The sequence below is a fragment of the Pan paniscus genome, chromosome 12 (genome assembly GCF_029289425.2).
Source record: "Pan paniscus chromosome 12, NHGRI_mPanPan1-v2.0_pri, whole genome shotgun sequence".
NCBI classification, from domain to species: Eukaryota; Metazoa; Chordata; class Mammalia; order Primates; family Hominidae; genus Pan; species Pan paniscus.
In genome coordinates this window covers 29,080,811-29,093,634 of record NC_073261.2, presented here as the reverse complement: position 1 = coordinate 29,093,634, position 12,824 = coordinate 29,080,811, and the positions used below count along the sequence as shown (strand labels likewise).

The window sequence follows — 12,824 nt, the reverse complement described above, 5'->3', positions numbered from 1 at the left end:
TGAGGGCAGGGGGCGCTCGGGCTCCTGCCTGGCCGGCCGGTCAACCGGAGACGCTCTACCCGAAGCGCAGCTCTCGATGAGCCGCGCCCTGCGTCGTCACGCCGAGGCGGCTGGGCGATGCGCTTGCGCACTGAGAACTCACACCATATGTGCCCTGTTCCAGTGCGCGGGTCTGTGGAGAGCCGGGTGCGAGCGGCGGCAGCACGGGGGGAAAAGAGCTGAGCAGAGACCAAAGTCAGCCGGGAGACAGTGGGTCTGTGAGAGACCGAATAGAGGGGCTGGGGCCACGAGCGCCATTGACAAGCAATGGGGAAGAAACAGAAAAACAAGAGCGAAGACAGGTAGATAGGGGTTGGGTCCGTACGGCGGCGGCCGCCGTGGCTCAGTGGAGTGTGCGGGTCTCGCCGGACGCGGCGTCGGACCGGGGTCTGGGCTCGCGACGAGCTTCGCGGGGTACCAGGCCTGGGCCCAGAGTGTGCGGAGCGGGCCCAAGCCCCCGGGCCGGGTGGGCACGTAGGGCCTCGACGGCGGGCGGGTCCTCCCAGTCGAGCCTCGCTCCCCCGGCTACCCCTTCCCCGCCCTGAGGAGCGGGGTAGTCATTTGAGGGTTCCTGGTCGCGCGGGGAGGGTCAGGCGGCTTCGCCAGCGTGGCCCAGGCCAGTGTGAGTTTTTTTCCGCGCTACTCTTGGCGAGGGTGGGGAAGTTCTTTTTATGCCTCTTACACCTGTGAGTACTTGGGAGGGAAGGGAGCTTGAATGTGATGTACGGCCGGGTTTCTCTACTCGCGGTTTCAGGTAAGTTAGAGTTATGGGGAGGTGTTTAGCAGTTAGCTGTCTCTCAACTTAATCTGATTTGGATACAGTTTTCATTTATTTAAGGGCTGATTGTCCAGCCCTCATGCTTTTCGCTTTCCTTCTTCCGGCCTGTTTTTTGGTCGTTTCTTTGCTCTCTAGCCTTCCCCTAAGAAAGGAAGGGAAGAAGAAGAAACCAACCAACCGGGGTCGCTCCTTTCTAACCACCTGAAATGCTTTGGGGAGGGAGGATAAAGGTATATGCGAGTTACTTACCTAGAGATTTTTGAGACATTTCTGTGTGTCACATTCGATTGAGTTCTGTTACTCATGATGGAAAGAGTTGACTTCCTGGGAGTGAACAACATCTGTTACATTACACGTTCGTACACTACCCACCAAACTTAAATACGAGGCGGAGAGTAAGGTAAATTAAAAAAACTAGTGCTAGTTCATCAGTCTGACTCAAAACAGATATGTTGTCTTGAAGTTAAAATAAGTTTACTAATTATAAATTGGAAGCCTGGATCGTTTTCTCACCTAGCGTTTGACTAGCTTATGAGTAGAATTAAAAGACAACAAAGAGTCTTGTATTTCAGTTTTAGGTCTATTGGAGGAAGTTAATTGGTTTGGAGAATTGAATTATTGTTAAGCCAGATGAATGAGAAAAAATAAGGATTATGGGTGATGTAGGGGAACACAAATTTCTGTACTTTTGACAGGAATTTTTGATGTATAGGGTACTTTTTTCCTTGCTAATGTTCAGCTGTCTCTAGAAAATAGAGAACTGAGTATAATGAACCTTTATGTATTAATTACCTGCCTTCAACCATTGTTAGCACATGACCTACTTGGTTTCATCCCACCTACTAGAAGTATATATATATATATATATATATATATACACACAAATTATATATATATATACACAAATTATATATATATACACAAATTATATATATATATACACAAATTATATATATATATATATATACATTTTTTTTTTTTTTTGAGACGGAGTTTCCCTCTTGTTGCCCAGACAACAAGAAACTTAGGGCAATGGCGCGATCTTGGCTCACTGCAACCTCCACCTCCCTGGTTCAAGCGATTCTCCTGCCTCAGCCTCCGAGTAGCTAGGATTACAGGCATGCACCACCACATCCGGCTAGTTGTGTATTTTTAGTAGAGACGGGGTTACTCCATGTTGGTCAGGCTGGTCTCGAACTCCCGACCTCAGGTGATCCGCCCGCCTCGGCCTCCCAAAGTGCTGGGATTACAGGCGTGATCCATCGCCCCTGGCCCCCACCTACTAGATATTTTAAAGCAAATCTCGTTAGCTTTTCATCTGTAAATCCACCAAGTGTATCTGTAAGAAATATTAATAGTGATTCTTAAACATTAGCAAATATTCGGTCAGTTTGCTGATTTCCCTGATTGTCTTATTACAGTTTTTTTTTCAATTCGTTCATTTGGTTTAGGATTACACAAATGTGTTCTTTAGATTAAAATTACATATATATGTGTTTTTGTTTTGTTTTGTTTTTTGGAGATGGAGGGGCAGTCTCACTATGTTGCCCAGTCAGGTCTTGAACTCCTGGCCAGTGATCCTCCCACCTCAGCCTTCCTAGTAGCTAGGACTACAGGCGCGATCCGGCTTATATGTTTCCCTACTTACACTTTTTACTTTCCAGGCTCTTCCACAATAGAAAAAAGCCATTGGGAGACAAGATGTTTATTCTTGTCTGTGTCTTTTTAGGGAAAAGTGAGTGTCTCATTGATTTATAAAGATTTTCAGGGATGCTGTAAAGTTTAAATTGCACACTAGACCCTGTTGTTAAATGATTGGTTTGGTTGTGTAGAAGAAATGCTGTTTTTTTTTCCCCCTCTCAACCTAATCTGTGTGTTGTTGTTGTTGTTTTGGTTTGTTTGTTTTTGGCTCATGTTGAAGGGAAAGTGGTGGCAATATAATTTTAAAACATTTATTTTCTCATATACCAATATATGAAATTGTTAACATTTTGTGAGTGTGTGTGCGTATAAATGCCTCATGGACTCCTTTTTATGAATGGCTTTCAGATTGTGTTTAAGAAATCCTGAGCTTTAGCAGAGTTCCCTTTGACTGGAACTGCTTGGGTTTTTATTTTGGTCTTCCACATGAGATATTGGGAGATGGGGAATGGGAAGTTCCACTGCTTTGTGAGTCAGCTTTTTACCTTTATTTTAATATTTCTTTCCTTTCTTCAGGGATATTTTGAATATTTGTAAATGGGACAAAAACACAGACTGGAAAGAAAATCTAGAGGGAGAAAGTCCAATTTTAGGATTAGTATTCTTGTTTGTGTAAAATGAGATAGAGATCCGGTTTTATTCTCCTGGGTGAACGTCCACACTTTAAAGATTTTACTGTCATTCCACCTCCCCTCCTTGGCTATGTCAGGCATGTTTCTGGCAAGGTGTGAACTGGGTGAGAAATGCACAACTGCTTATTTAGTTATCAAGAGAAGGCATGGAGCCACTTTTCAGTTCTTGGACAGAACATACAATACTCACTGTCCTTAATTCTTATATTTAATTAATCCTTATTTTAACTTATTAGCCACTCAGTATTCATTTAAAATTAGATTTTAACTTACCTAATTTTATTTGTACAGCATGTATCAGTGATCAAGATATTTATTCTTGTCTGTGTATTTTTAGAATTCTAGAATTTTGCTTAAAGACCAAGTTCTAGAATTCTGTTCCAGTTTGTGAAAAATCTTCTTCTTTTTTTTTTTTTTTTGAGATGGAGTCTTGCTCTGTCACCCCGGGTGGAGTACAGTGGCGCGATCTCCGCTCACTGCAACCTCCGCCTCCTGGGCTCAAGCGATTCTCCTGCCTCAGCCTCCCAAGTAGCTGGGATGACAGGCGCCCAACACCTGGCTAATTTTTGTGTTTTTAGTAGGGACAGGGTTTCACCATGTTGGCTGCCTGATTTCAAACTCCTGACCTCAAGTGATCCTCCCACCCTGGCCTCCCAAAGGCCTGGAATTACAGGTGTGATTCACCACGCTCAGCCCCAGTTTGTGTAATTCTAAGAATGAGATTTTGATGTGGTGTTTGTTCAGCAAGTTTTCCTGACCTTTTTCAGTTGAGTCGGGAAACTTGTTGAGACAAAGGCTAGGATTCAATATCCACATATCAAACAAATATAATACACATAGCCTAGGTTTAATAAAGGAATTCATTTCTTACTTGCATATATTTGAATGAAACTCTTGTCTGCATAAATTACATCAAAAAAAGATGCATAATCAGAATTCTTTTGGTCTAGCCTGTTCCTATCCTGACGCTTTAGGAAGTGGTAGGGAAAGAAGTCCTAGTTTGCTATAAATTAATAAGAAAACAGATTATAGATTTTTGTTGATAGTAACCTCTCTAGCCTTCCATGCTGTCCCTGTGGGGAACTCATTCAGCTACTTTTAATGTTATTTGCTCATTTGTTGTGCTTTATTTATGCTTCTAAGTTTATTCCAGTATTGCAGTTGATCTATAAGGTGGGCAGAGTGTTGTTTTACCAAGGAACTGAGTGTCAGTGGTTAGGTTAGAATAGCAATTCTCAAACTCTGGTCCTAGACTCCTTTACACTCTTAAATTCCTAAGGAACACAAAAGGCTTCTGTGTATGTGGGTTATATCTACCAGTTACAGGTATTACAAACTAAAACTGAAAAGTTCTTCAAATATTTAATTTAAAAATAAAAATAAACTTACATTATTATACATAACATTATTAAATAACCATATTTTCAAAAATAGAAGAGCTAAGCGTTTTTGCAAACATCTTCACTATTATATGACTTAATAAAAGATAGATCCTCACATTTGCTTATGCATTTGATCTGCAGCATCATCACACATCATTTAGCTTCTGAAAAACTCCCTTGTACAGTTGTGAGAAAATGAGAATGAAAAAGGCTAGTGTCCTCTTAGTATTATTTTGAAAATAGTTTTGACCCCCTAAAATAGTTTAGATTCCCTAAAGAGATCTTGGGAATGAATTTGAGGACTGCTGGCCTAGGGATTTCTAAACTAGATTTAGGCATTTGTGGGACATTTCTCAAGCTGTTTGACCATCATTCATGTATGTCTTACAGGTGCTGAGAATGCTTGAGAATCACTTAAAGGCAACTGAAGACATCTGTGGGCATGTTAATGTTCTTGATATTTTAACAATTTGAGAGTTTTCCTTTTTTTTTTTAAATGTAATACTTGCCAAGGTAAATATCAGTTGAGATTGATTTCAATTGGGAGTCCATTAAGTTTATAGATTATTTGTGACACTTGACATCTTTATGGTGTTGAATCATTCCATTCAAGAAATATATTGAGATTTAAGCACTTGAGTGCCAGATATTTTTCTGGATGCTAGAAATATATTTGTGAACAAATAAGTAATATGATTTGCCTCTCCATTTAGTTGGTTAATTTAATTCTATAACAGTAAAATATTATTATTTTCTTCATTTTAATCTTTAGGATTTGGCTTTTTCCCATGTATCACAGAATTTTTGTTGCTGTTAATGTAATCATTCCTCCCCCTCCTTTTTTTTTGGTAAATTGAAAAATTTTGTCTTTTTTGTCTCCTTTTCTCCTTCCTTTCTGTTGAGAGACGGAATCTCACTCTGTCACCCAGGCTAGAGTGCAATGGTGTGATCATCGCTCCCTGTAACCTTGAACTCACGGACTCAAGCAGTCCTCCCTCCTCAGCCTCCCCAGTAGCTAGGACTGCAGGCGTACACCACTGTACTCAGCTAATTTTTAAACATTTTTTGTAGAGATGGGGTCTCGCTTTGTTACCTAGGCTGGTCTTCAGCTCCTGGCCTCAAGTGATCCTCCCATCTCAGCCTCTCAAAGTGTTGGGATTACAGGTGTGAGCCACTGTGCCTGGCCTGGGTTGTCTTCTTTCTTTCTTTCTTTCTTTCTTTTTTTTTTTTTGAGACCGGGTCTTACTCTGTTGGCCAGGCTGGAGTGCAGTGGCATGATATTGGCTCACTGCAACCTCTGCCTCCTGGATTCAAGCGATTCTCATGCCTCAGCCTCCCAAGTGGCTGGGACTACAGTGCCACCATGCCCAGCTAATTTTTGTATTTTTAGTAGAGATGCGGTTTCACCATGTTGGCCAGGCTGGTCTTGAAATCCTCACCTCAGGTGATTCATCCGCCTTGGCTTCCCAAAATGCTGGGATTATAGGTGTGAGCCACCGCACCCAGCCTGGGTTGTATTTTTATTGTTGGGTTGTAAGAGGTCTTGATATAGTCTGGATACTAGATCCTTATCAGATATATGATTTGCAGATACTTTCTCTGATTTCTGTAGTTTGTTTTTTCCACTGTCTTTTAAAGTTTCTTTTTCACAAAAGTTAAATTTTGTTGAAGTCCAGTTTATTTTTGTTGTTGTTGTTGCTTGCATTTTGGTGTTGTATCTAAGATAATCTGTTGCCAAATCCATGGTCGTGAAGATTTACCTGTATGTTTTCTTAAGAGTTTTATTGCTGGCCGGGCACGGTGGCTCACGCCTGTAATCCCAGCACTTTGGGAGGCCGAGGCGGGTGGATCCCCTGAGGTCAGGAGTTCGAGACCAGCCTGGCCAACATGGTAAAACCTACTACTAAAAATACAAAAATTAGTCGGGTGTGGTAGCACGCGCCTGTAGTCCCAGCTACTCGGGAGGCTGAGGCAGAAGAATTGCTTGAACCTGGAAGGCGGAGGTTGCAGTGAGCCAAGATTGCACCACTGCACGCCAGCCTGGGTGACAGAGTGAGACTCCATCTCTAAAAATAATTTAAAAAAAAAACTTTTATTGCCTTATCTCTTGCATTTTGGTCTTTGTTCCAGTTTGAATTAATTGTTGTATGTGATATGATGTAGGGGTTCATCTGCATTCTTTTTTTTTTTTGAGACGGAGTCTCGCTCTGTCGCCCAGGCTGGAGTGCAGTGGCGCAATCTCAGCTCACTGCAAGCTCCGCCTCCCGGGTTCACGCCATTCTCCTGCCTCAGCCTCCCGAGTAGCTGGGACCACAGGCACCTGCTACCACGCCTGGCTAGTTTTTTGTATTTTTAGTAGAGACGGGGTTTCACCATGTTAGCCAGGATGGGTCTCGATCTCCTGACCTCGTTATCCGCCCGCCTCGGCCTCCTGAAGTGCTGGGATTATAGGCGTGAGCCACCGCACCCGGCCTGCATTCTTTCATATATGGACATCTAGTTGTCCTAATACCATTTGTTGAAGAGAAGATTTCTTTCCCTATTGAAAGGTTCTGGCACCCTTGTCAGATCATTAGATGCTAGATATATGGATTTATTTCTGGACTTTAAGTTTTATTTCTTTGGTCTGTATGTCTGTGTCAGTGTTGCCACCACAGTTTGTTGTTGTTGTTGTTGTTGTTGTTGTTTTTGTTTCTGGGTTTTTTTTTTTTTTTGAGACGAAGTCTCACTCTGTCACCCAGGCTGGAGTACAGTGGTGTGATCTCTGCTCACTGCAACCTCCGTCTCCTGGGTTCAAGGGATTCTTCTGCCTCAGCCTCCGGAGTAGCTGGGATTTTAGGTGTGTGCCACCAGGCCTGGCTAATATTTGTGTTTCTAGTAGAGACAGGGTCTCACCATGTTGGCCAGGCTGGTCTCAAACTCTTGACCTCAAATGATCCACCTGCTTCAGCTTCCCAAAGTACTGGGATTATAGATGTGAGCCATTGCATCCAGCCGGCACCACAGTTTTGATTACTGTGGTGTGAATTTCCTTAGATGAAAAATTTCAAACACATACAAAAGTAGAATAGTCTAATGTACAAACATGTGTCCATCACCCAGGTTCAAATTCATTCATAAATCTCATTTCATATGTATTCTGCCCCCTCCTTTCTTTTCTCCATTATCTTGATACAACCTCAGACATTTGTAAATATTTCAAGAAATTATATAATGTATTATAAGAAACATTTATATCTTAAATATAAATTTTTAGAAGTGGTACATTTCATTCATTTGGAAAATTCACATACAATGGAATCCTTGTCTGTGTTGTCAGATAAATGAAATGTCATTGTACTTTTTCAGAGGCATTTAAACTAGCGTTTCAATTTATTGCTTCAGAAAATTCCATTTGGAAGTTTTATGATCAAAAGTACAGTAATTATTATAGTGTTAGATGTGTTTTTTATTAAACTGCTGTGTTGAAACTGGTTAGCCTTGCCTGTTGTATGAGAGTTGTGATTGCCACTCCAGAATAGGACTTTTTCCTTATTTATTAGTGCCTATTTGAAACGTCTAACATGCGACCGGGCATGGTGGTGGCTCGTGCTTGTAATTGCAGAAGTTTGGGAGGCCATGGCGGGTGGATCAGTTGAGCGTAGGAGTTGGAGACCAGCCTGGCCAACATAGCAAAACCCCGTCTCTACTAAAAATACAAAAAATTAGCCAGGTGTGGTGGTGCATGCCTATAATCCCAGCTACTTGGGAGGCTGAGGCATAAGAATTGCTTGAACCCGGGAGGTGGAGGTTGCAGTGAGCCAGGATTGCACCACTGCGCTCCAGCCTGGGCAATGGAGTGAGACTGTCTCAAAAAAAAAAAAAAAAAAAAAATGGAATGTCTAACATGCCTTTCTGGTTGCCACTTGTAGAACATAGGTAGGTGGGCGGAGTGCGGTGGCTCATGTCTGTAATCCCAGCACTTTGGGAGGCTGAAGCAGAAGGATTGCTTGAGGCCAGGAGTTTAAGACCAGCCCGTGCAACGTGGGGAGACCCCGTCTCTACCCCCTAAAAAAAATAGCTGAGTGTGGTGGTGTGTGCGTGTGGTCTCAGCTACTCAGGAGGCTGAGGTGGGAGGATTGCTGGAGCCTTGGGAGGTCAAGGCTGCAGTGAGCCATGTTTGTGCCACTGCACTTCAGCCTGGGTGACAGAGCTAGACCCTGTCTCAAAAAAAAAAAAAAAATGCGGTGAATTGGGAATACAAAACGGAGTTTTCTGTTCTCAAAGGGAGTTACATTTTAACATAGCAAATAGGCATATGCACAGATAATACAGAGTGAAGTGCTGAAGGGAGAAAATGGAGTATGAGAGTACCACCCTCGAGATTTCACATTTGCCTCTTAAAGTTATTGTTTATGCATCTTTAAAATCCTTTTCTAATTAAGTTTGCCATCAAGACAGCGTGCAGATTGGAAGGAATGGGAGTATGCTGTGTGTTTCTGTGTCTCTAGAGTACCAAGGGTGACCATGAGGAATATTTGAGATCTTCAGTTGCTCCTGTATTGCCAAGAATTTTGTACACAGGTGCAGCCAGACCATTCTAATGATGGTGTTCACCAAATTGGTTATTCAGAAATCTGGTCTTGAGAGTGGTTGTCTACATAAAAATTTTTGTTAAAATTTATTAGTAATTATTAGTTTGTTAATATTAATGATTTATTAATATTAGAGTGCCAGGCACTATACAAGTTAGGTGGGGAAAATCCTTTAACAGTGATTAAGGATCAGAGTTAACTTCTATGGAGTACAGAGACTGAGTTTGCTTTGAGCACTTACCATGTGATTAGTTATTTTAGAACATAAGATGTATCTCTTTTTTTTTTTTTTTTTTTTTTGAGAAGGTGTCTCAAGCAATCTCAGCTCACTGCAAGCTCCACCTCCCGGGTTGATGCCATTCTCCTGCCTCAGCCTCTCGAGTAGCTGGGACTACAGGCACCCGCCACCACGCCCAGATAATTTTTTGTATTTTTAGTAGAGACGGGGTTTCATCGCGTTAGCCAGGATGGTCTCAATCTCCTGACCTTGTGATCCACCCGCCTCGGCCTCCCAAAGTGCTGGGATTACAGGTGTGAGCCACTGCGCCTGGCCCATATAAGTTGTATCTTAAGGTGTTTATTGAGAATGTGGATCTGAATTTTTATCAATATTATATATATCTGCAGACGTAATCCTAAATATAAACTTGTATCTCTGTAATTATGAAACCCAAAATATTCTTTTTTAATTATTATTTTATTTTATTGAGACAGAATCCCACCCTGTCGCCCAGGCTGGAGTGCAGTGGTCTGATCATAGCTCAGTGCAGCCTTGATCTCCTGGGCTTAAGTGACCCTCTCACCTCAGCCTCCTGAGTATCTGGGACTACAGATGCATGCCACCACACCCAGCTAATTTTTTTGATTTTTAGTAGAGATGAGGTCTTGGTTTATTGCCCAGGCTGGTTTTGAACTCCTGAACTCAAGCGATGTTCCTGCCTTGGCCTCCCAAAGTGTTGGGATTACAGGCATGAGCCACTGTGCCAGGCCCCCAAATAGTCTTATATCAAATAGTAACAAATATAAAATTTTGTAAAGTTCCAATCTGCAGTATTGATTTGAAAGATGATGCCACGTTGTTGAATCTAAATCAGGGCTTCTCAAACTTTGTTCACCTGGGGATCTTGTTAGAATGGAGATTTTGATTCAGTAGATCTGGGGTGAGGGTCTGAGATTCTGCATTTTTCAGTTTTTTTTTTTTTTTTAAACAGGCCTGAGATTTTGCATTTTCAATAAGGTGATGATACTGATAATGCTTGTCCTATAACTATACTTTGAGTAGTAGGATCTAAATGACCATTTTCATTGTGAATGTATTGCCTCTTATAATGGATTTCTTTTGAGTTCAGCATGCCTGAACTAGCAAGAGCTCAATTCTTCTGATACTTTTTTTTAATTTGAACTAGTGATTTTGAGCTTTACATGACAGATTCTTCTCTGGACAAAAAGGCTTAATTTACCTAGTAAGTGTGCATCTGATCTTTTTCATCAACCGGAAACAATTTTGGGGGGTAGGGGTTGTAAACAAAACCTTGGGTTGCTGTTCTATGACAGTATACTGTGATAAGGTGGCTGTCTGTATTCATCTTAAATCTTTATTATCAAATTAAAATTTAAAACAGGTAAAACAGAAGTTGCTAGAGAGAATTTTGAAGCTTCTGAAATCCCTGCAACTCTGTGTTCCTCCCCACTTAATCCAGTTTGTAAAAGCTGTACTGATCTGATAGTTAGACATACTGGAATCTATAATACAATGAACTTAGGGTATGTGTATCGGGGGGGTCTACAAGATTTGTATTCTTATCAAATTAATGTATCAGATATTTAGAAAATAAAGGGTTAGGCTGAATTTTGTAGAAGGTGATAAGATACACATACCCTTTGCATTGCATTGTATAATATAGTAGCAGTATGGTTTCATATCCCTTTTAAAGGAGTCATGACTTCATAAGGACATCGTAAGCTGGGAGGGTTTTCTTTTGAGACATAGCTAGTTCTCAGCTTATTGATTGTAGTACTTGAGCCATAACTTCATTAAGAGAGTTGAGAGTGAAAACTGTTAAGATTTGTGGTTATAAGTGGTGGGGGCCACTGAGGAGCAATGACTGCTGGGCTTTCCCTTCTTTTGTCTTGTTTTTCCTCTTTTTGTATGTAACTGTTGATGATCAAGGATGTTCTGGGTAAGAAGATGAAGACTGGGGAAATGAGATGTCAGAAGGTAACCTGTAGAGAAGGTGGGACTGAATTTCCCGGTTTCTCTTATTGCAGCTGTTACTGCTGAGATAGAGTTAAGAATAAAGAGAAGGATTCCCTCTTATGCTCTTCTTGTTTACTATTATTAAGAGTTTTGGCGGGGAGGGGCAGAAGCCAAAGTAAGTGAAAAAGGGCAGCAACAATGTTATATGTGACTTATCCTTCCTTTAATACTTTGAGGTTTTGGACAATTTGTCCATCAACTTGGGGATGGGGACGGAGGAAGGAGTGGTGTAGTTTGGATTTTACACTTCTACCAACATGCTGTCCATTACTATAGGTCCTGGTATTGATTAGGAATAGGAAGAAATATGGGGGTGCTTCGGTTATTATTGTATCATAACAAGTCATCCCAAACAGTGGCTTAAAACAAGAAAACTTGTGATTATCTTTCATGGTTCTGGAGGTTGACTGGGCTTAATCAGCTGGAGTTGTCAGCTGGAGCATCTCTATTTGATCTCTCCTCCTGACCTGGACATCCCCATTAGCTTGGCAGTGAGCATTCCAAGAGACAGGAAGCTGCCAGGTTAAGGCCTAGGCCTAGAAACTATAACAAAAGTTGCATCCTTCTATTTAGCAAGCAGTCATACAACTCCCACATTAAAGGAGATAGACCTCCACCTCTCAAACAGTGTCAGAGATATTTTGGGCCAGGTTTTAAAACCTCTGCAGTGGGTAAAGAGGCATTGGAGAAGAGAGGTTGGTAAAAAGGAGTCTTAGTCATCTTGGAGATTTTGAAGTGTGGAATAATTTGGAAAGGAGTTGAATTTCCTGTGTTTCTTGTCTAACTTTACATTCATTACACAAGTTTTCAGTGGAAAATACCTGTCATTATCAAATGAAATTTGCTAAGTTTGGAATTGAGAGGAGATTTGTATGTGAGGTTAATTTTCGTTTTACTTTGCAGTGAACAATTTTTTGTAATATGTGTCTTTAAAAGGCTTTCTACTACATTGGTCTCAAGATGAAGTATTTGTCTTACTTTTTATTTTTATGTATGATTTTTATTTAATTCCAAAAGCCAAACTCCAAAGTTGAGTACATGTCTGCACACACAATAAAGAAATACTGTTTTTATACAACTGGAAAAATACAAGTTGTATTTTGTTCTTGACACATAATAATTGTACATATTTATAGGGTATAATGTGATATTTTGGTATCTGTATACAGGATGATTAGCATATCTATCACGTCAAACACTTGTCATTTCTTTGTGATAAGAACATTCCAAATTCTCTTTTCTAGCTGTTTGAAGTATAATACATTATTGTTAACTATAGTCATCCTACTGTGAAGTAGAACACCAGAACTTATTCTCCTAATTGTAACTTTGTACCTGTTGACCAACCTCTCCTCATTCTCTCTCCTTCCTACTCTTCCCAGCATCTGGTAACCACTATTCTACTCTTTACTTTTATGAAATCAACTTTTTTTGATTCCACATATGAATGAGATCATGCAG

General features: G+C 41.0%; 1 protein-coding gene across 2 annotated transcripts in view; it reads left to right on the top strand.

Annotated features, from left to right (window-relative positions):
- Positions 1–132: 132 nt before the first annotated feature.
- EIF5B (eukaryotic translation initiation factor 5B) overlaps positions 133–12,824 on the top strand; it is a 62,193-nt gene continuing 49,501 nt past the window's right edge. For both annotated transcript variants that reach the window (XM_003805399.6, XM_063594773.1), the window contains exon 1: positions 133–341. In XM_003805399.6, the coding sequence (XP_003805447.3) occupies positions 307–341 (35 nt within the window). In that variant the 5' untranslated portion in view covers positions 133–306. The remainder of the gene's footprint in view (positions 342–12,824) is intronic.